General features: G+C 46.4%; 1 protein-coding gene across 1 annotated transcript; it reads left to right on the top strand.

Moving 5' to 3' along the window:
- Positions 1-430: 430 nt before the first annotated feature.
- On the top strand, positions 431-22,683 carry LOC310746088 (solute carrier family 22 member 13-like). Its single transcript, XM_083579799.1, has 11 exons — positions 431-583; positions 1,666-2,083; positions 5,736-5,839; positions 8,766-8,920; positions 10,419-10,587; positions 12,967-13,087; positions 14,229-14,323; positions 16,382-16,596; positions 18,116-18,224; positions 19,382-19,591; positions 21,515-22,683. Exons 2-11 carry the CDS (start codon positions 1,712-1,714, stop codon positions 21,594-21,596), a joined length of 1,632 nt encoding a protein of 543 aa, XP_083435925.1. The 5' UTR covers positions 431-583; positions 1,666-1,711; the 3' UTR covers positions 21,597-22,683.
- Positions 22,684-23,681: the final 998 nt, after the last annotated feature.

Raw genomic sequence — 23,681 nt, 5'->3', positions numbered from 1 at the left:
TCTGAGGTTGTTGATATTTCTTCTGGCAATCTTAATTCTGTTTTGGGATTCATCCAGCCCAGCCTTTCACATGATGAATTCTGCTTATGTGGCTAATAATAATAACTTTATTATTTGTACCCTGCTCATCAGGGCTTTCTTTTCAGCCAGAACTTGTTGGAACTCGTTGAGTGCCACTGCCATTCTAAGAGAACAAGGCTGAGTCCTTCTGTTTCTAGAAAAACATCACTGCCACTCATCCGATTAAGTTGCCCTGGGCACCAGCTTCCAGTGAGCACCAGCCACCATTGGTTGACTTTCAGATCACCTGGAATTCTGCGATTCAAACAGGTTTGCCTCGCCTCTTCCTCTATATGTTGCTTTGAATGCAACAGTACTTTGATATATTGCACAAGTTTACATTAACCGGCGAAGATGGTAATCTCTCTTGGAGGTGCCCAATTCAGGGTGTGTTGACCTCCTACTGATGTCTCAACCGCCTCAGTGTTGCTGGCTTTCCTTCACGGAACATTTCCCCCCTTAGACTTCCTTTTCTTTTTTTCCTGCTATGATGTGCAAAGGAAGGAGGTACGGCTGTTAAGAAGTAAGTAGCATTGGCAAAGGTTTATGTGTGTGTGTGTGTAGAGATAAAGGTGTGAAACAGGGTGCTTTTTTCCTGCATCCAAAGCTCAGGAATAGTCCTGGTGCCTAGATTCAGTGGTAAAGCATCGTCATAGAAAAGTTGCCTGACTCTGGGCAGTGAAGACTTTTATTCCAGAGCAGGGATGGAAGGATCTGATAATTTTGGTTCTTGCAGTTTCTCATTTTCCTGGTTTTTCATTTCTGCAATAATTTGCAATTATCACTATTCTTCTTCTTTAGCGATCACTCGTAGCTGAGTAAGATTGTCTTCCATGAAAATGGTCTTAACAGAGGGTCCATAAGTGACTGGATCCACATGTCCTTCCACAGTGGGGACATTAGTTTCCAGGCAGGAGTTGATCATGGTGAGGGTTTGCCAAACATGCCTTCTTCTTAGCTCGTTTCTCCCTTTTGTCCTGAGTTTGAGTGTCTTCAAAGTCCATGATGCCTTTGGTGAAGGCTGTTCTCCAATTGGAGCGCTCACAGGCCAGTGTTTCCCAATTGCTGGTGTTTTTATTACATTTTTAAAGATTTGCCTTGAGAGCATCTTCAAACTTCTTTTGTTGTCCACAGGCATTATGCTTTCCATTCTTAACTTCGGAATAGAGAAGTTGCTTTGTAAGACAATGATCAGGCATCCAAACAACATGACCAGTCCAACATCCCCACCGCACAAGAATTCTGGGAATTCTAGTTAACAAAAGGGTGCTGGGAATTGTAGTTTTGTCAGGTAAACTACGGTTCCCAAGTTCTTTGTGAGAGAGGGGGGTCTGCTCTAAATGTCCTTTAAAAGTACGGTGTACACTTAGCATCACACATTGAAGCTCAATTCCTTTTTGGTTAGATGAAATCTATACTGAAATCGAAACAATATCAACACTGAATCAGAAAAAGGCGACAACAAGGAAGCGTTTGCAGGAAAGTATGTTTTTAATCTTGGCGCTTGCTGTGATAGGATAGATTCCTCAAGTTTATCAGAAGCCAAAGCCTGATTAATTATTCACCTTATCCATAGCCACAATTAAGTTTAAAGATTAATTTCAGTCCCCAGATGTGAGAGCGATACAGACCTGCTGCCAAAGATCCCAGAATGATCAGATTTGGAGACATCTTGAAGGTGATCGGAGAATTCGGCAGGTTTCAGAAATGGCTGGTGCTGCTGATCTGCATCCCCAATTTCCTGACTCCCTTTCACATGTTCGGACAAGTCTTCATTGTCATGGACGTGCCTCACCACTGCAACACGAACTGGATCCTGAATATTACCCAAAACCTGACTCAAGAGCAGCAGCTGAACTTGACTGTTCCCAGGAAACCAGATGGCTCTTTTGAGGAATGCTCCATGTTTACTCCTGTGGAAGGCGATATCGATTCAATCATAAAAGACGGACAAAATTCCACAGAAGCCTGCCGAGATGGTTGGGTCTACCCCACAGATCCAAAGCCGTCGTTGCTAACAGAGGTGAGTATAGTATATTCCTTGTTAACAAAACATGGTCCTGTCTCTTCTGTGGTAGATGTGTTTGTGTGTGTGTCACATGCGATTTGTACTAGACTGCTTTAAAGCGATTTCAACATTGGTATTCACCTGCTATCCCTACAGTTAAAGATCTGGATAGCGAAACTGACAGGACAGGAAATGACTTGTGGATAGACTAGTGGCAATCACCTTCTTTAAGTCTTTTAGCTGCAAGATTGTATAAAAGATCAAGGTGGTGTACCACAATGTACATATAAGCACTACAAAAAGTAAGAACAATACAAAATAATTATTGACATGAGTGGCCAGCCAAGGGGATAATTGTTTTGACATGCATTTTGACATGCAACTATCTCAAGAGGTAAATTTTTTAAACTGCTGATTTTATTTTTTTTGGGAAAAATAGGCTAACTTCTTTTTAACATCTCATTTTTATTGGCAGTTTTAATATATAATTTACATGTGATGGAAACCGCTTAGAGGTTTTGATAATACAGTGGTAAAAACTCCGCCTAATTAACTGGGCTACGATTTGCGATTCTTAACCAGGAGTTCCCAGGGTAGGTTACAACAATAAAATTGTAAACTTTATTTATTTATTTTTTAAGGTGAAACAGTTAAAAATGATTTTAAAAACACAGGCTGGAACCATTCAGAACAAAACAGTGTACAGTGGTACCTCGGATTACATACGATTCAGGTGACATACGCTTCAGGTTACAGACTCAGCTAACCCAGAAATAGTACCTCGGGTTAAGAACTTTGCTTCAGGATGAGAACAGAAATTGTGCTCTGGCGGCAGGGCAGCAGCCCCCATTAGTTAAAGTAGTGCTTCAGGTTAAGAACAGTTTCAGGTTAAGAACGGACCTCCGGAACGAATTAAGTACGTAACCCGAGATATCACAGTATAGTGGAGTAGAGACAGTTCTCCCGAGGCAAAACACCTGAGCTGTCGAAGGCCAGGTGAACTGTACAGGGAAGATGGGAGACACACCTTCTGTGGGGAGGGAGTTCCCCAGTTCTGCCACCTAGAATGACCTCTTCCAGGCTGTGGCTCCCTTGCCTTTTGGGGGATGGTAAAGACGTGGCACTGTGGGTTAAACCACAGAGCCTAGGACTTGCCGATCAGAAGGTCGGCAGTAAGCACGTCAAAGTGCAAGTAGATAAATAGGTACTGCTCTGGTGGGAAGGTAAACAGCGTTTCCGTGCGCTGCTCTGGTTCGCCAGAAGCGGCTTAGTCATGCTGGCCACATGACCCGGAAGCTGTACGCCAGCTCCCTTGGCCAATAAAGCGAGATGAGTTCTGCAACCCCAGAGTCGGTCACGACTGGACCTAATTGTTAGGGGTCCTTTACCTTTACGAGACCCCAAGAGAACTCCCTCTGATGCTCAACACCTGAGAGGGTCCTTAGGGATTTCTGTATTCAGATTTTTCTGAGGACTGGAGTGTCTTGGACTATGGAGCGATTAAATGTCAGGGCTCCAGGACCCTAAGAAATTGAGGAGTGAAGTGGCTCTCCCCTAGCCTCTCTCACACACATCACACACACACACACACACACACACACACACACAGAGAGAGAGAGAGAGAGAGAGAGAGAGAGAGAGAGAGATCCATGGTTTTCAAACTTCCTTCCCTTTGGGGATCTTTTCTACACTGACGGGTCTCCCCTGGTCCTTTAGAAACATCCACCCTCCAGTATTTTCCTCTCCCCAATGGGACATCAGGAGGGATGCACTCTGGCCATCATCAGCAGGGTCGTGCCAGAGTGCTGGACCAAAAAACAGGACATTCCGGGATCCAGAGAGAAGCTGGGATTGGTTTCTGTGATTTGGGATGTCCTACTTAAAACAGGAAAAGGGACGCGGGTGGCGCTGTGGGTTAAACCACAGAGCCTAGGACTTGCCGATCAGAAGGTCCGTGGTTTGAATCCCCGTGATGGGGTGAGCTCCCGTTGCTCGGTCCCTGCTCCTGCCAACCTAGCAGTTTGAAAGCACGTCAAAGTGCAAGTAGATAAATAGGTACCATTCCGGCGGGAAGGTAAACGGCATTTCCATGTGCTGCTCTGGTTCCCCAGAAGCGGCTTAGTCATGCTGGCCACATGACCCGGAAGCTGTGTGCCGGCTCCTTCGGCCAATAAAGCGAGATGAGCACCGCAACCCCAGAGTCGGCCACGACTGGACCTAATGGTCAGGGGTCCCTTTACCTTTACCTTACTTAAAACAGGACACTTGGAGTATGGCAGAATTGTAGGGTGACTTCTAGAGTGCATTTTCAGGGTCACACGGTATGCCCAGCATTCCCTGAAGCAAGAGTCACCCACATTGTGCCCAGGGGCGTAATGAAATCCTTCAGATCTCCCCCTGGCACCCATTAAGCCTGTGTTAGCCCCTCCCCCTTGCACATGAGATGGTGAGGGGTGTGTGTGTTACCTTTTCCTCCCTTGAAAAGTACGTAAATCTGAAGGAGGAAGAGTGGAGTTTTCCCCCTACTTCCTCTGGAAATGCAAAATGTGTGTTTGCATACTTTCTCGTCTTCTATCTTTCGGAGTGGGGGGCGTGATCTGGGGAAGAGAAGTGACCAGAACGAGTGATGCTCACAGCACGCACTCAGAAATCCCAATGCGCACCCCCCCGCCATACGTCCAGGTTTTCCAGGACATTTTGCCAAATCGGCCAAAATCCTCCCAGATGCCATTCTGCAAATTATTATTATTATTATTATTATTATTATTATTATTATTATTATTATTTATACCCCACCCATCTGGCTGGGTTTCCCCAGCCACTCTGGGTGGCTTCCAACCGAATATTAAAAATAATACAGCATCAGACATTAAAAACTTCCCTAAACAGGGCCACCTTCAGTTGTCTTTTAAAAGTAAAATGGTTGTTTATTGCCTTGACATCTGCTGGGAGGGCGTTCCACAGGGCAGGCACCACTACCAAGAAGGCCCTCTACCTGGTTCCCTGTAACCTCACTTCTCGCAGCGAGGGAACCGCCAGAAGGCCCTCGGCGCTGGACCTCAGTGTCCGGGCAGAATGATGGGGGTGGAGATGCTCCTTCAGGTATACAGGACCAAGGTCGTTTAGGGCTTTAAAGGTCAGCACCAACACTTTGAATTTCTGCTCGGAAACATACTGGGAGCCAATGAAGATCTTTCAGGACTGGTGTTATGCGGTCCCAGTCACCAGTCTAGCTGCCGCATTCTGGATTATTTGCAGTTTCCGAGTCACCTTCAAAGGTAGCCCCAAGTAGAGCACATTGCAATAGTCCAAGCGGGAGATAATCAGAGCTGCCCGAATCCCGGTCGTGTCTGGGAAAATCCGGACGTTTGGCAGCCCTAACCTAGTCCAACCCCCTACAATGCAGGAATATGCAATTGTCCCATATGGGCCTCAAACCTACAACCTTGGTGTTATCAACACCTCGCTCTAACCAACAGAGCTATCCAGTATAATTTTTCTCCTGAGCTTGGCTGATCTAGGTGACTTAAGGAAAACAGGCCAAATTTTGAGGAGCGTGGCTTGTAATTCATGAAGTCAGTCAAATTAAGAAAAGGGGACGTATAATATACACCATGCAGTGCTGGGAGATGGAAGGAAAAGGCGTTTTCTTCTTCTTTTCCTTTAGTTCAACTTGGTCTGCGACCGAAAGGACTTAAAAGACATCTCTCAATCCATTTACATGTCAGGTCTTCTTGTGGGAGCCTTGGTGTTTGGCCCACTGAGCGACTGGTAAGCATAACTTTTGAGATTTCATGTTGCGGCTGAGAGAAAATGGCCACTCCATCTGCAGTTGGTGAACAGGGGACCAGGTATTTCAGTCATTTAGAGGGGAGGGGATTTGCCCACAACTTTGAGGCTGTTTACCTATTATATTTATTGAACACTTGTTTTGGATGCAGAAGGTCCCAGATCCAGACATCTCCAGCTGGTTGCTGACAATGCAGTTTCCCATCTTTCACTTTCCCCTTTAATAACAACCACCAAGTTTCTGGTCCTCAAGGCTTTTCAAATGTATGGGCATTGCCTGGTGGAAGATTGGGTTGTTTTGTTTTTGTTATGTATATTGTTTTTTTATTTTGTGTTTTTGTGTTGTAACCACCCTGAGGCCTGGGACTATAGGGCAGTGTACCAATTTAATTTTAGGAAAATATGGCAGAGAAGGAGTTTCAGTGCCCTGCTTAGCTCCTTGCACTTTCTATGTGCCTTTGCGGAAAAAACATTTCCTGTTCTTCCAGTTGTACACTGGAACGCCCAGTCAGAGGGGTGTGGGCAGCGATTCTCAGGGTGTGCCTGAGAGGCAAAACGTATTTCTAGAAGAAGCAAGGGCAAGACAGAACCCACTGCTGATACTTTATGAAGAAATGGATCCACTATGACCTTAGTGAACTGGCCCATCAGTTTAGTTTAGATTACCTCAGGTAGCTTTGGACAACAACCAGGGTAGCACCATCAGCTAAGTGCACTGCACTTCAAAATATAGTAAAGGTTGTGTTTTTGTGCTGGTGGGTTTCACCTGATCAGCTCCTGTTGTTGTTGTTAAAATTTATATACCGTCCCTCATCTGAGGATCAGGGACGCGGGTGGCGCTGTGGGTTAAACCACAGAGCCTAGGGCTTGTTGATCAGAAGGTCAGCGGTTCGAATCCCCGTGACGGGGTGAGCTCCCGTTGCTTGGTCCCTGCTCCTGCCAACCTAGCAGTTCGAAAGCACGTCAAAGTGCAAGTAGATAAATAGGTACCATTCCGGCGGGAAGGTAAACGGCGTTTCCGTGCCCTGCTCTGGTTCGCCAGAAGCGGCTTAGTCCTGCTGGCCACATGACCCGGAAGCTGTACGCCGGGTCCCTCGGCCAATAAAGCGAGATGAGCGCCGCAACTCCAGAGTCGGCCACGACTGGACCTAATGGTCAGGGGTCCCTTTACCTTTACACCTGAGGATCACAGGGCAGTGTACAATATAAAAACACAAAAATATGAAACACAGCAACAAACAAAGAACAATAACCCTCATAGTTAATAAGATGGTTCAGTTAGCCCAAGGCCTGGTTGCAGAGGAATGTTTTCACCCGGCGCCTAAAGGTGTATAATGAAGGCGCCAGGCGAGCCTCTCTGGGGAGAGCATTCCGGAAATGGGGAGCCACCACAGAAAAGGCCCTGTTCTCCTGTTGCCGCCCTGCAGACTTCTTGTGAAGGAGACACCTAAAGAAGGGCTTCAGCTGATGATCTCAAGATAAGGGCGGGTCATATACAGAGAGTCCTTCTTGTGTTGCGTTCCTGAACCATTTACGGCTTTATAGGTCAAAACAAGCACTTTGATTTGGAAACTAATTGGCGGCCAGTGCAGTTGGTCCAGGATTGGCGTTATAGTTTCAAGCCATCTTACCCCGGTGAGCAACCTGGCCACCAAATTCTACGCCGGGTGAAGCTTCCAAACCATCTTTAGAGGCAGTCTGACATATAATGTATTGTGGTAATCTAACCCAGAGGTTACCAGAGCATGGGCGACAGAAGTTAGCCTATCCCTGTCCAGATAGGGACGCAGCTGACCCATGAGCCGAAGCTGAAGGAAGGCACTTTGCAACACCAAGGCCACCTGAATGCAGAAGTACCCAAAACTCGCATGCCTGCTCCTTCCAGTTTGAGTTGCTGCGTGGAGCTTCTCTCGCTGTTTAGTTATGCTGCACTAAAATCAGGTTGTGTTTGAAGGCCCGGTTATCTGTTGTTTTCTCCCAGAATCTTAACACAAGAAGCAATCGCACGACACATTTATGTGCCTTGAATCTGAAAGGCTCTCAGGGGGTCCTGTGGCACACCTTAAATGAGGTGGAGTTTGCAGAGCTGGATTGAGATGTGCTGAGCCCCCCACCCCAGCTATGTCAGGTTCAAAGGCCCTCAAAACCTTTAAAAAATATATTTTTTAATGTGTATAAGAACAGAAAGGACAACAAAATTTATAAAACTGCCTCATTTTTTTAAAAAAAACAATTTTCATCAGTTTTTTTAACAAATACAAATACAATCAGCATTAAACACTTAACCCAACAGTACAGCTAATGGTGTTTGTTTTACCCATTGTCTCTAGACATACTAAATTTTTTAAAAGTGCGTTATGTACCGAATCATAGGTGAGGATGCGACTGAAAACGAGCAAAAGCATCTATCTTGCAATAAGCCACTATGGATATAAAATACCTTTTGAATGAAAATACAGTGGTACCTCAGGTTACATATGCTTCAGGTTACAGACTCCGCTAACCCAGAAATAGTGCTTCAGGTTAGGAACTTTGCTTCAGGATGAGAACAGAAATTGTGCTCCAGCGGCACGGCAGCAGCAGGAGGCCCCATTAGCTAAAGTGGTGCTTCAGGTTAAGAACAGTTTCAGGTTAAGTACGGACCTCCGGAACAAATTAAGTACTTAACCTGAGGTACCACTGTACCTTATGGGTTTCTCGCCTAGCAGATAGGAAAGCTTTTCATGTGCAGCAACACAAGAGGGCAGGATGAGACCCGTGTTTTAAATCTGTGGAGAGCCACTTGCGGTCAGCGTTGACAGCACTGAGCTACATGGCCCAGGGGTCTGATTCAGTATAAGACAAATTCCTATGTTCCTGTGAGGTGCAAGTTCTCAGCTCCCTCCCGCATTTCATTTTCCCCCTCCAGGATCGGAAGCCAACGGATGATATTGCTCACCCTCCTCCTCATGGGTGCCTTTGGTGTCGGGGCAGGCTTTGCGCCAAATTTCTACCTCTACATCGCCTTGAGATTCATCGTGGGTGCTGCTTTTGCCGGGATCAGTATCAGCATGGCAGCGTTAAGTAAGACACTTAAGTTTCTCTGGGGAAGTTCAGGCCCTGCCATCCATAAAAAAACAAAACCCAGCCTTTTCCAATTGGAGTCTTCCAGGTGCTTTAGGCTACAACAGTGATGTGAGCCAAAGTCCAAAACATCTGGATAAAGGTAAAGGGTCCCCTGACCATTAGGTCCAGTTGTGGCTGACTCTGGGGTTGCGGCGCTCATCTTGCTTTATTGGCCGAGGGAGCCGGCGTACAGCTTCCGGGTCATGTGGCCAGCAGGACTAAGCTGCTTCTGGCGAACCAGAGCAGCGCACGGAAACGCCGTTTACCTTCCCGCCGGAGTGGTACCTATTTATCTACTTGCACTTTGACGAGCTTTCGAACTGCTAGGTGGGCAGGAGCAGGGACCGAGCAAGTGGAGCTCACCCCGTCGAAGGGATTCGAACCACCGACCTTCTGATCGGCAAGTCCTAGACTCTGTGGTTTAACCCACAGCGCCACCCACGTCCCTTAAAACATCTGGATAGCAAATGCCAATTCATCTAGTCCAACCCCCTGTAATGCAGGAATCTTGCCCACAGCTGTCCTTGGCTGGACTCGAACCACCAATCTTCCGGTTAACAGCTGGACACACTGACCTGTTGCGCCAGCTGACGAATGTGTGGATAAGCCCTGAGTGAGCTTCAAGGCCACCTGGGGATTTGAACCCTGGTCTCCAAGTTCCCAGTCTAACATGCTAACCCTGGCTCTCTCAGCTAGGGAAGAAATAACCTCAGAGTACAAGTCCATGTTGGGACGTGGGTGGCGCTGTGGGTTAAACCACAGAGCCTAGGACTTGCCGATCAGAAGGTCGGCGGTTCGAATCCCCGCGACGGGGTGAGCTCCTGTTGCTTGGTCCCTGCTCCTGCCAACCTAGCAGTTCGAAAGCACGTCAAAGTAGATAAATAGGTACCGCTCCGGCGGGAAGGTAAACGGCGTTTCCGTGCACTGCTCTGGTTCACCAGAAGCGGCTTAGTCATGCTGGCCACATGACCCGGAAGCTGTACGCAGGCTCCCTCGGCCAATAAAGCGAGATGAGTGCCGCAACCCCAGAGTTGGTCACGACTGGACTTAATGGTCAGGGGTCCCTTTACCTTTACCTTACAAGTCCATGCTGCAGGAGTTATGGCCGCACAGCTGATGTGTTTCTGGAAGAAATGCAAAACTCACTCCTAATTTGCATGGGTCAAAATGCTCCTCTGCTTGCTACCAATGTAGCCTCTTCTGTGTGGCTGCATGAATGGCGCTGGGGGGACAAGGCGGGGGGACAAGGAGTTTCCCCCACATTTCTGAACTGTCATCAACATCTGTGGTTACTTTTCTTTCTTATCCACCTAGAAATATACTTTGCTCTTGTAATTTACGTGGTTATTTAAAAGCAGCCAATAATAAAATCAGGGTTGTTTTAAAAAATGCAAGTGATTGTCAATGGCAGGGTCTTCTAATTTTCAAATACTGACTGTAACTTGAACCCTTTTAGCTTCAGAGTGGGTCGGGCCTTCCTATCGCCCACTTGCGATGATCATCAGCCACTGCAGCAACGCTCTTGGGCAGATGGCCTTGGCTGGCTTGGCGTACGCCATTCGTGACTGGAGACTCTACCAGATTGCTGGCTCTGCTCCAGCATTCGCCCTCTTTTTTTACATATGGTGAGTGTGCAAAAGGACCAGAAATGAGACAGGAGCGAGTCGGCTGTAAATCGCACTGAGCAAGTTGGAATTAACTCTTTACAGTCATACATCATGTTGCGTTTACTTCAAGTTGAGCGTTTTCAGATTGCGTCCCGCGGCGACCCGGAAGTACCGGAAAGGGTTACTTCCAAGTTTCACCGCTCATGCATGCATAGACACTTAAAATGACATCATGCACATGCACAGAAGCGGCAAATCGTATTCTGCTCATGTTGCGAACGGGGCTCCGGAACGGATCCTGTTCGTAACCAGAGATACCACTGTATTAGCAAAAACAGGATCTGCACAGGAGTGTCGGGTCTACTGAGCACAGTGACTCATCTCCAGTAAGTCTTGCCCCTATGAAGCAGTGGAGACTGAAGGTCCCCGCCTTCCCAGAGCTGCTTAAGGCCTTTCCTCTTCAGGGCTTTCCCCAAGCAATCAGAGACGGTGCCCATGTGCAGCCAACCTTTTCTCCACCCTTTTCATGCCTCTCCTGGTTCTTGGAGACCAGGGGGGAGGAGTTCTTGTCACAACAGGAGGGGGAGATATCCATGTCTCTTCACCAGCCAGACTCACCTCTGCCTCTTGGCCCCCCTCCTCTCCAGCCTCTGCTTCTGATCTGTTCTCTGTCACAGTCTCTTCCTGCTCACTAAACCCAGTTACTTTTTCAGCTTCCGAAATCTCCACCTCCCAGTTTCCTCTCTCTTCTCCCTCTAACCACTCATCATTGTCCCATCACCAACCAACTGGGCTCTGAGCTGGTTCCTCCCAACTTTCTTCTGCGTCCAACCAGTGTTAGAAACTGAAATGTGAAAGCTAGGAGTTAAATGGCACCTTAAACCTAGGTTATGGGCGCAACAACGGAATGTCTAGGTGCGCTTTTTTATAACAAGAATACAAAGCAGAAAATGAATGAACTGCAGCTAAAATATAATGTTCATTTTTCACATGGTCTAGTCCTTTCCCTGCCCTCCCCCCCTAATATTCTTAAGAGGGGCACTTCTCCAGAGGGTAGCTGGAAGTGTGGAGGCAGAAAAAGGTCCTCCTTTCCTTCTACTTTGCAGTTTTAATCTGAAATCTTAGGCAGAATACTGCACCCAGAGCTCAGAAACTGCTTGTGCTAATGAAATTCCTTGTCGCAAAATGCGCCTAGAACAATGGGAGTTTTGAACACTGCGTCCAACCAGGCCATGACAGTTGGACTGCATGTAAAAATATACAGCGTGCAACGATTAAGTGAAATGGTGACATCAACTCCTATCTACCCTGTGTTTTAAGATCTACTAGGGACCTAGATAGGGACGCGGGTGGCGCTGTGGGTTAAACCACAGAGCCTAGGACTTGCCTATCAGAAGATCGGCAGTTCGAATCCCCGTGACGGGGTGAACTCCACTTGCTCGGTCCCTGCTCCTGCCAACCTAGCAGTTCGAAAGCACGTCAAAGTGCAAGTAGATAAATAGGTACCGTTCCGGCGGGAAGGTAAACGGTGTTTCTGTGCACCGCTCTGGTTCTCCAGAAGCGGCTTAGTCATGCTGGCCACATGACCCGGAAGCTGTACGCTGGCTCCCTCGGCCAGTAAAGCGAGATGAGTGCCGCAACCCCAGAGTCAGCCACGACTGGACCTAATGGTCAGGGGTCCCTTTACCTTTACCTTTTAGGGACCTAGATAAAATAAACAGCCTTCTTCATGTTACAGATAGGTAGCCGTGTTGGTCTGCCATAGTCAAAACAAAAAATTTTTTTTTCTTTCCAGTAGCACCTTAAAGACCAACTAAGTTAGTTCTTGGTATGAGCTTTCGTGTGCATGCCTTCTTCATGCATATTCTTCAAAGGCTTGTTTTGTCTCTTTTAATGGCCGAAATCTAATTTTGGATCCTGATCGCATCATTATAACTGTGATTTTGTTCTGGCCTGTTAATGTTTACTGAAGTTCTCTTTGCAGTGCTATGGAGTCCCAAGGGTTCTGCTGTAGCCTTGCCCCAACCTGGTGCCCATCAGCTCCCATCATCCCCATCCATCAGGGCCAATGGCCAGGGATGAAAGGAGCAACATCCAGCAACATCTGGAGGGCACAGTTTGAGGAAGGCTGCCTTCTGGGCTCTACTAGCACCAGATTTAGGGTGGCACAGGCATTTCCCCTGCACAGGGCACCGAGGGAATGCAAAATGGAGAAGATCCATAATTGAGAAGGTCCATTTGGAGGTGCCAAGTTTTGGCCTCGCTGAGGGTGCCGTATAACCAAAGTCTGCCCCCGTTTCTACCAGACCAGACCAGAGCACAGCAGACCACTACCCACCTCAGCTCCTTTCCAGGTTAATGCACTGGCCATGCTTCACAATCTCTTGTCTTCTTCAGGGTTCTTCCCAAGTCTGCGCGATGGCTTGCGACAAAAGGGAAGGTCGAGGAAGCCAAAAAGGAGCTTCGAAAAGCCGCTTCCATTAACAAACGAACCGTCTCAGAAGACCTACTCAACCAGGTAGCAAAGCCTGGGATTTCTATTGCTCCTTTTCTGAAAATGTCTGGGGAGGATATGGAAAAAGCGAACGGTGCAATGGGGAAAGGGAAAACAAGACCATTGAAAAAAGAGAGATCCCTGCCCTGCGATATTTGAGTCCCTCATCAAACTGCATGTTGTTGGGATACTGCCAGGAAGACGGGGGCATCAGGTAGGCATCAGGCAGGCCCCCAGCTGGCTCCAGCCGGCAGCCAGTCTCCCTTGGAGCAGCATCAAACAGCAACATGAGCCTCAGATACATTTAGAGCCCCGTGCACGCTCTGTCAGCAGAGTGTGTAAATCATCTCACAGCAGAAGAGGCGGACAGAGAGATGTGCAAGCATAATGTACAGCATTTTATTCAGCATAGTTCAGGAACAAAGGAAAACATGTCTGCTTCCCTTTGTCTCCAGCAAAACAGCAGAGATGCAAAAGCTATATACGAACAGAAGTTCCCAGCAAGTGCTGGAAGTAAACAGGCATGTGACACACAACAGCCTGTTCCCTTTTAAGGTGGAACGGAACTATATCCTAACACATTTGACTTTTAAAAAAAATATTTTTATCCACTTTGAGTATCTATATTTAGCTGTCCACCTGCCTCTCCAAACCACCGCTGCCTTCTCATTTTATTTAATTTACTACAAAATATATATCCCACCCATTCTCCAAGGAGGTATGGAGGACAGCTTACATTAAGTCTGGGGAACATCCATGAGATGTTGTGAAACTACAACTCCCATCAGCCTCAGCTAGCATGGTTGGGGATGATGGGAGCTGTATTTCAACAACACCTGGCGGGCCAATGGTCCTCCCGATCGGGCTCACATGGTTCCCTAATTCCTCATAGGCCTGTGAGATTTGGGCTGGGGGTGGGAGACTAGTCCAAGTACACCCAGTGAGTTTTGTGGCTGAGTGGAATCTCTCCAGTCTTGCCTCAACTTGCTAACCCACCTGGCATTCCAGCTGTTTTGGACTAAAATTCCCATCGGCCCAAGCCAGCACAGCTGTCCTGGCAGATGGGTCTGATGGGAATTGTAGTCCAATCCACAGGGCACCAGTTTGGGAACAGCCATCCTTGATTCTGGCTGATGTTCTGTGTCTTGTCTTCCACATTTTGAAGCTCACTCCAGAAGAGAAGGTGAAATCTGGGAATATTCTGGATATTTTCAAGAAGCCACATCTAAGGATTTTGACTTTAATCATGGTCATAGTCTGGTAAGTATTCCAAACTATATCAATTCAGTACAGTATTTTATTTTATTTTAAAAATCCAATGTCTACATGGAAAGGCACCACCAGCTGAAGCTTTCTTGTTCTTGGTTCTCTAGGTATACAATAATCAGTGGCTTATAGAAAAACCTTTGACTTCTATCCGATGAGGCTCTGTTTGGTCTAAGGCCAGAGTTTTCTCTTGCCCCGTTGTCAGGGAACTGACATCGGAGCGCAGAGCGGAGGTAGGGCTCTCCGATGATGCAGGAGAAGGGACCAGCAGGGAGAGGGAGAATACTTCCATTGGGGAAGGAAATAAGCGTGACACCAGGAAAGAAGGGGAGGAGGAAAGGTCTTCGGAGAGAGGGCTCCAAGACCCTTCCACAGGGTCCAGCGGGGAGAGCCCAGGACCTCCGCTGGCCACGCCCACTCTGCGCAGGAGACTTCCGCGCAGAGAGGCGAGGAGGAGACTTGGCGTCAAACAGCTTTTATGTTGGAAGAAGTTTAGGGAACGCCCACTGACGGATTCTGCCAGTGACTGAGACAGTCGCCTTGTAAGGGCTGTCAAATCAGGGAAAGGTTTAGCTACCCCAACAGCTGGGAGCAGTTTGGAATTTACCCACAAGCAACCCCAATTCCCATTACACCCGTGAATGGCTTGGTTCCTTTACTGAGAATTAACTTTCATTGGTTGAAATATTTCAAGGCCACTCTTAGTAAAACCTGTAGGGTGGGTGGCAATGAAAGCGTAGTTCACACGCTCCAGAAAACAATTCTTAAATATCAAGTACGGTCGAATAAACGAAAGAGCAGCAACCTGCAAAGGAATCGTGAAAATCAGTGGAACGGGCAGAACGAAAACTTTGCCCAACCTTACAGACAAAAAGTTGTGTCAAATATCACAGTAGAGTTGGTGCCAAGCAGGCCTCCTTGGAGAGGGTACGGCAAAGAGGGTGCCCCTCTTTCAAGTCCCTGCTCACCTTACTTTGGATGGGGAAGGGATGGAAGAAGGCCTTTGGCAGTGACTGCACATTTCAGGCAGAACAATGTGATGGAAAGCAGCCATTGGCATCTGCATGCATATCTCTCCATCAAATAGAACAAATGCATGCCCTCCAAGTGTCCCTATTTTACAGGGATAGTCCTGGAATTACAAAAAGTAGAGGGCACGGAAGAAACAGGGAGCAGAGTGGAGCACAAGGAGTCCTGATTTTCTTTCTGTTTCAATGCTTTGTGTGGATGCGTCTAATCTTGCCCCTTTCTAAAATTTGTTCATTGGCGTGTGCTTTTCTTTTTGTAAATCTACCAAAGAATAAAACAAAACAAAACCGGGATTAAGGGGTTTTATCATGATGGTGGAGGGTTTTGTATACCATTGGTGGTGGTGGAAATGCTCGGGGGCCGGGGGACAAAAAAATGGGGGGTTGAGGAGGGTCAGTTTTTGAGGAGTCAGAAATGCGCTATTTTCATCTGAGGAATGTTGGCAGGCCCCACAAATAACCCAGAGATGCATTTTAAATAAAAGGACACATTCTACTCATGTAAAAACATGCTGATTCCCGGACCGTCTGTGGGCCGCATTTAGAAGGTGATTGGGCCAGATCCGGCCCCTGGGCCTTAGTTTGCCTACCCATGTTAGAGGGTATGCAAAGGAATGTTTTTGGGAATGGGCAAAATGCGTATGCTGTGTCCCAGATATAAAAACAAAATAACGGCCTATGCTATAGGCAGAGTTTTTAGGCTGTTTTTATCGATCTTGAATGAGACCTTTTGGTTTGTTGTTGTTTTATTATAGTTTCCAGAAGGGCAGCTGGGCTAGTCTCAGGCAGCAAAAATAGAGTCGGTTTCAGCAGTTCTAAACACTGCCTGTCATAGCCTGGAGGGCTAGGAATGTGCTCTCCCATTGAAAATGAAAAATTAGAGTCTGAAGAAACTGAATTCTTCACCCAAGGCTGCGTTATTGCAATCTTTTGTGGAACTGCATCCCACTGCTGTGAGCCAGGAATTAAAATGAACAATAGTAATAAATGCAGAATGAACAGTAATTTCTTGCTTTGTCCTCAGGTTTGCAGACAGTCTTGTGTATTACGGAGTGAGCCTTCATGTGGGGGATTTTGGCTTGGACATCTACATGACCCAGCTTGTGTTTGGAGCTGTGGAAATACCATCTCGAGCCTCCTGCATCTTCCTCCTCCAGTGGATGGGGAGGAAGAAATGCCAGGCTGCTTGGCTCCTCCTGAGCGGAGTCGTGTGTTTGCTCATCCCTGCTATTCCAAAAGGTACAAAAAGCTGCTTGAGAAAGAAAACCCGGAAGGCAAACTGCAAGGCAGGCAAGGGGAGCCCGACTTCAACTCCTATGATCCCTGAGCATTGGCCATCTTGGCCGGGGGGTGATGGGATTTGGAGTTCAACATCCCTCATTGTAAGGTCTGAACCACAGGCCTTCGACTGTTTCAGAAGTGTCGCTGTGTGTTCAGGAATCCCCTGAGGTATGTGAAGAGAACACAGCAGCCAGGCACTGGTGGAGTTATTATGGGGTACCACAAGGCTCTGGGTCTATTGCACTGGGGACCTGATCTTCTGCCCCATGCCTCCTAAATTTTTTAAAGGGTTGCTTACAAGGAGGCTGGACGCTCTATAAAGTGCACCCACCCACCCTGTTATTTGCCACAGGCAAATCTGGAGCCTGAACGCCAGGACTTTTAAGTAGCTAGCAATGCCCTTGCAGGCATGGCTTGAGTAAACAGCTGCTTCTCTCTTCAACTTTGCTTTCTTACACTTTGTGTCCTTCCTCTCTTCCATCCATTTCCTCCTTTCCTTGTTTTTCTTCCCTCTCATTCCTTTCTTTGAACCAAGACTCTCAAGGGATTAACTTCTGAAAAAAACAAAACAGGGCACACTGGTTTGCATGACAATTACGTGTGCTAGTTTATACATAAAGATGCAAATTTTAGAAGCAGTTAAAGGTAAAGGTAAAGAGACCCCTGAATGTTAAGCCCAGTCATGGAAGACTCTGCGGTTGTGGCGCTCATCTTCCTTTACTGGCCGAGGGAGCTGGTGTACAGCTTCCGGGTCATGTGGCCAGCATGACTACGCTGCTTCTGGCGAACCAGAGCAACACACAGAAACGCCATTTACTTTCCTGCTGCAGCAGTACCTATTTATCTACTTGCACTGGCGTGCTTTCCAACTGCTAGGTTGGCAGGAGCAGGGACCGAACAACGGGAGCTCACCCCGTCGCGGGGATTCGAGCCGCCGACTTTCTGATCGGCAAGCCCAAGAGGCTCAGTGGTTTAGACCACATGCCACCAGCGTCCCTTAGAAGCAGTTGCTGTAGCTTAAATACAACTCATCTCACCATAATAGGGGAAGACTATGAGGAGGTGGCCTGAAATATGGATTGTGCAGTTGTGAAATAAAATAAAAATAAAGCAATGGCTTAGCATTATGTGGTGACGCAGCAATATCTGGCATTTGATGGCATTTCTCCTGGGGCTTGGGTAGAGCACCATTTACTACACCTTGAGATTCTCCTAAATGCAGAGATTGTACCCAGGATCTTCTACAAGCAAAGTCTCTGCTCTACCTCTGAACCAGAGTCTTTCTGCAAATGGGCACCAGAAAACCTTTCAACTACCCATACATTCCTGGGTTAGAGTAGCTCTGGATATCCCTAGGACCACAGGCGACATTTCAGAACTGGATTAGACATTTTGCTAGGCCTGTGGTCTTTCAACAAAGCCTTACCTTCATTTTTTTGTGATCTAGTTTCTAACCTCACTGCCTGTCTTTGCCCAGACTTCCCTGTGATTGTGACGGTGCTGGCTGTTATTGGCAAGTCTGCGTTGGCTGCCTCCTTTTCAACCACCTATGTGTTTTCTGCAGAAGTCTTTCCCACTGTTGTCAGGTGAGGATCTATTACACAAACCACACTGTATTCTAAAAAACATCCTCTACATATTTTGCTCAAATAAGGTGAAGACAGTGGCGGTGCATCTTGCCAGCGTTTGGGTTGGACGTGACCCTGACGGTGAAGATAAAATTTTTAAAAATACAGGTAGGTAGCCATGTTGGTCTGCCATAGTTGAAAACAAAATTAAAAAATTCCTTCCAGTAGCACCTTAGAGACCAACTAAGTTTGTTATTGGCATGAGCTTTCGTGTGCATCTGAAGAAGTGTGCATGCACACGAAGGCTCATACCAATAACAAACTTTGTTGGTCTCTAAGGTGCTACTAGGGACGCAGGTGGCGATGTGGGTTAAACCACAGAGCCTAGGACTTCCTGATCAGAAGGTCGGTGGTTCGAATCCCCGCGACAGGGTGAGCTCCTGTTGCTCGATTCCTGCTCCTGCCAACCTTGCAGTTTGAAAGCACGTCAAAGTGCAAGTAGATAAATAGGTACCACTCTGGCGGGAAGGTAAATGGCGTTTACGTGCGCTGCTCTGTTTTTAATATTTTTCTTTTTCTTTTTCTTTTTGTGTTTATATAAAATTGGAAAATCTAATAAATATTTATATAAAAAAAAAACAGAAGCGGCTTAGTCATGCTGGCCACATGACCTGGAAGCTGTACGCCGGCTCCCTCGGCCAATAAAGTGAGATGAACGCCGCAATCCCAGAGTCGGCCACGACTGGACCTAATGGTCAGGGGTCCCTTTACCTTTACCTTAAGGTGCTACTGGAAGGATTTTTGTTTATTTTTAAAAATGCATCGTGACTGATAAAATAGCCGGCGAAACATTGTATGCTGGGCAAAATTGCATGCAATGAAGTGAAAAAGTGCACAAAAATGACAAAATCGTAAACTGCTTGGCAGGGGGTTGGACTCGATGGCCCTTGTGGTCTCTTCCAACTCTATGATTCTGTGATTCTATGGTGCAGCATTGCGGTGAAGTGAATTTGAGACTGAAGAAAATGAGAAGGTCAGAGATACCAAAACAGACATGTTTGTTGATCCTTATGCACAGGGCAGTTTCTTTACTTCTGGAAACTTGCCCCTGGCCGGGCGCACCTGTCTGCGCCTCCTCTCAGGCATCGCTCTCTGTGTTTTGCTACTTCCACCAGGCAAAGCAGTTTAGGCTTGTGCTCCATGGCTGCCAGAATAGGGGGCATCCTTGCTCCGCTTGTGGGTCTCCTGGACAAGTTCCACCCTGCGATTCCCATGGTGATCTTTGGAGGCATAGCACTGGCCGCGGGAGTCCTCTGCTTCTTCCTTCCTGAGACACGGAACCAAGATCTCCAGGATGACACTGGCAAATCCCCAGCCAGTCAGAGGTGAGTTGCAGGGGATTCTAGAACAGCTCTGCATAAGAAGTTAAGAGGTTGACATTTTTTGCACATTGCATACACTAAGTCTGCTCCATTCTCGCCTCCTCCACCCCTGCCTCTGTGCTCTCTCTCTCTTTTTTAATTGACTTAAGAAAATTATACAGACAGCAAAACGAAGACATCTAAGTTAACATTGCCTTCTACCAATAAGAAATAATAATAACAACTATTACAATAATGAAAATACTAAAAATACAGTTACTTCTCCTTTTGAACTTCTATTCTTGTTACAATATATTACTATTCTATAAGAATCTATTATATCCTTTGCTGTCCCATATATTATTTTATTTCCCAAATTCAACCTAACCCTCCCCCCCTCCCTGCGGCTTCCTTTCATCTGTGTGAGATCTTCCCAACATAATTTTTTTTCTAGTTGCTTTAACAGAATAAAATAACATGAAAACTAATAAATTATAATTACTTCTTTTGTCCTTACATGCTTAACAATTAAGCGTGCTGTCTCTCTTTTTTTGGTTAAGTCCACTGAGTAAAATGGGTTTTTCTCCCAAGACCTGAGTCCATGTGACAGGGTTAATGGTGGGTGAGTTCAGTGTTTTAAGAAATAAAATATTAGGTGGTTCCCCCTCCCCAATATCATTGCTATTGAAATTGCAGTTTAACCTTTTCTTCCTGACCAGCAATGTTTGTGAAATTTGCCACGCATACCCCATACATAGCATTTTTAAAAATGCTAGGAAAGCTTAAATTCAGGAGGGCCAACTTGAATGAAATATTAGTGGGGGAGGAAAGCTCCTCCATACATAATCAATCAAATGATGTAGTGTGCCCATCAACTTGGGTCCCTCAAATATTGTATTGGGGAGGGGGCTGAAGACCCCATGGCGTCTAGGCGTCAGCACCTAGGCTTAAGTTTGTATTAACATGCAGGGGGGCGAGTGGAATGGACAAAGAATTTCATGGAGATTGTGGCAGAAGAGAGAAAGTTTGAAATCCCCTCTCTACACGCTGGGGAAACCAGTGGCTGGGGAAACCCAGCCAGAGGGGTGGGGTATAAATAATAAAATTATTATTATTATTGCACTGTGATCTTGATAACAATCCCCACCCCTGTGCAATAGGTAATTTAAAAAACAACAACACCCAATGTGATTACTAATTATGCTGTTAATTGCCTGTAACTAAGCCCTATGCGTGCCTATGATTGACGGGTAGGACTTGAATGAATGAAATCGCTGTTAGGCTAGGAACCAGCTTGTTGTTGTTGTTTAGTCGTTTAGTCGTGTCCGACTCTTCGTGACCCCATGGACCAGAGAATGCCAGGCACTCCTGTCTTCCACTGCCTCCTGCAGTTTGGTCAAACTCATGCAGGTAGCTTCGAGAAGACTGTCCAACCATCTTGTCCTCTGTCGTCCCCTTCTCCTTGTGCCCTCCATCTTTCCCAACATAAGGGTCTTTTCCAGGGAGTCTTCTCTTCTCATGAGGTGGCCAAAGTCTTGGAGCCTCAGCTTCAGGATCTGTCCTTCCAGTGAGCACTCAGGACTGATTTCCTTCAGAATGGATCGGTTTGATCTTCTTGCAGTCCATGGGACTCTCAAGAGTCTCCTCCAGCACCATAATTCAAAAGCATCAATTCTTCGGCGATCAGCCTTCTTTATGGTCCAGCTCTCACTTCCAGTGAGAGGAACCAGCTTACCAAACTGTAAACAAGAAAAGGAAAGGCAAAAGAAGCAAGTTTATTTTGGCTTGCGAATATCACTTGGTGATCATTTCTGCTCACCCCAGGTGACCACAGAAGAGTGACAGCTTGGAAGTCTCCACGGAAGAGATGGCAATGGGTGGGGATGAGGATAGGGGGGCAATTGGGGGCTGCTGTATGTGATGTTTATTTGTGTTCCTTTCCATTAGGTCCAAAAACGCTCTTGGGGGAAAACCCGCGCAGAAAGAAGCTGGCGAAACGAAAGAACATACAAACAGTACATACCTCTAGCAGAAACATCACATCTCCTTGCAGTCCAAAGAAATAGTGGGACATCTGTGGAAGATTTTAGCTGGCAAATGATGTGGGCATACCTCTCGATTGTTCACCCGCCGTGCTCAGGTTGCCTAGGAAAACATGCAGCCCTGCAAGTCCCAATGATCCAGATATGCACCTAGGGAACGCAGGTCATGTGCCCCTTTAAAACAGCCTCCCAGTCACACCAGTCAGGATTGCCATTCCTTTTCATCCAGCAGGGATGAGGAACCAGTCGCCCTCTGGATATTATTGGACTTCGATTCCCATCATCCCTGCCAAGGGTCATACTGGCTGAGGCTGATGGGAAATGAAGTCCAGCAATCTCTGGAGAGCCACAGGTTCCCCATCCCTGTTAAATAAAGTCTCCTTTTCTGACCGGTTCAGGCTGGTATATTTCATGTGTCTTGAAACATCTGTGTGTGGCTATCCATTTGCCCAATTCAAGCAACTGTTTTGGACCTATAAAGCCATAAGCAGCCCAAAGGGTGACCATCTCAAGGAGAATAGTCTTCCAAAAGACACAGCCCAACCTTTAATATCTATCCTACTTGAAATTCCATCTTGTATCAAGGTGAGGTTGAATACCACCCCCCAAAAAGAACAGGGGCTTATCTGTTGTAGCCCCAGAACTATGGCATGTTCTCCCTCAGATTGCTCATGCAGCTTCTATCCACCTGGTCCTCTTGAATGCAAATGAAGACCTTTATGTTACACGGCACTTTTGGTAAAATAGAAGCTTTTTCCAGGTTCACTGTTTTCATTTTGTGGCTGCTCTTCTTTATCTGTGTCCCTGGTTTTTAATTAATTTTAACATATTATGATCTCTCTCTCTCTCCCTCTTTCTTTTTCGTACGCTCCTTTGAGACACTTCTGCCAAAGACTGGTCTAAAAATATTGTAAACAAAAGTAAGTGAAGAATAGGTGAAGATACTGGCAAATATTTGAAAGGACCCCTGACAGAATGGACCTTGTGAACGGTACTGTTGATTATAGAGGTACATAGAGGGTGGGAGCTTCCAGGCAAGTTTGACCAACTACTATTAGTGCTTTCCACCATTTTTTTTTACAGTGGTACCTTGGGTTACATACGCTTCAGGTTACATACGCTTCAGGTTACAGATTCCGCTAACCCAGAAATAGTGCTTCAGGTTAAGAACTTTGCTTCAGGATGAGAACAGAAATTGTGCTCCGGCGGCGCGGCAGCAGCGGCGGGAGTCCCCATTAGCTAAAGTGGTGCTTCAGGTTAAGAACAGTTTCAGGTTAAGAACGGACCTCCAGAATGAATTTAGTACTTAACCTGAGGTACCACTGTATAAATTAGCCACAAACTGGTGATGAGAAAGCAGTTTCAGACATGGTAGAAGCAGGTGACAAGATGGAGAGGGGCCACAGCGTTGCATGTCAGGTAAGGATAGGCAACATGGTCAGTTTTGATTTCCCTCTGTTTCTCATTTTTCCAGGTTCAGTCATCCACATTTTCCCCACAGCAATGTGCAATTCTGCTTTTTAAGTCCTCGTGAACATTCACCAGCATTTTAGTGTGAATTTCTCCTAACATACACAATTTTTTTTTGCATGCACCATTCTCCAGCACAATTCATTTTTGCATGTTGTTCTCACCAATATATACACACATTAGAAATGTGTTTCAGAATTTGGAGAAGTGGAAGTGTTGAAGGATGAATGTGTCTTGGTTTGAATGTTTCAGAAAGCGCAATATTCACTTTGAATGTGAACTGAATTGCATTTCCCCCTCACGTCTAGTGCTGAAACGCGTGCAGATACTTTCCCACCAGATCAACTCCCCAAATAATTTCAGCAGTGGAGAAACATACATTTTGTTTGCAATGCTTCAAGTTCCAGGCCCAGTTACCAGGTTTTGCAGTTAGAAAACTCTTTGGGTGACATGTGTTCTGTACATCTGCCAAGTCCCTTTTTCAACCTTCAGGTTATTTAAAAAAAATAAAAATAAAGTTTTGCTGCAGTTCTGGGAGAGAGCCTTTGAAACTCTAGAGAGGTGTGGTTTGTCAGATTCTATAGACATTACTGGGCTGGTAG

The sequence above is a fragment of the Podarcis filfolensis genome (genome assembly GCF_964270895.1).
Source record: "Podarcis filfolensis genome assembly, chromosome: 12".
Lineage (NCBI taxonomy): Eukaryota > Metazoa > Chordata > Lepidosauria > Squamata > Lacertidae > Podarcis > Podarcis filfolensis.
The sequence above is the reverse complement of the archived record's forward strand: the minus strand, read 5'-3'. Positions and strand labels throughout refer to the sequence as shown.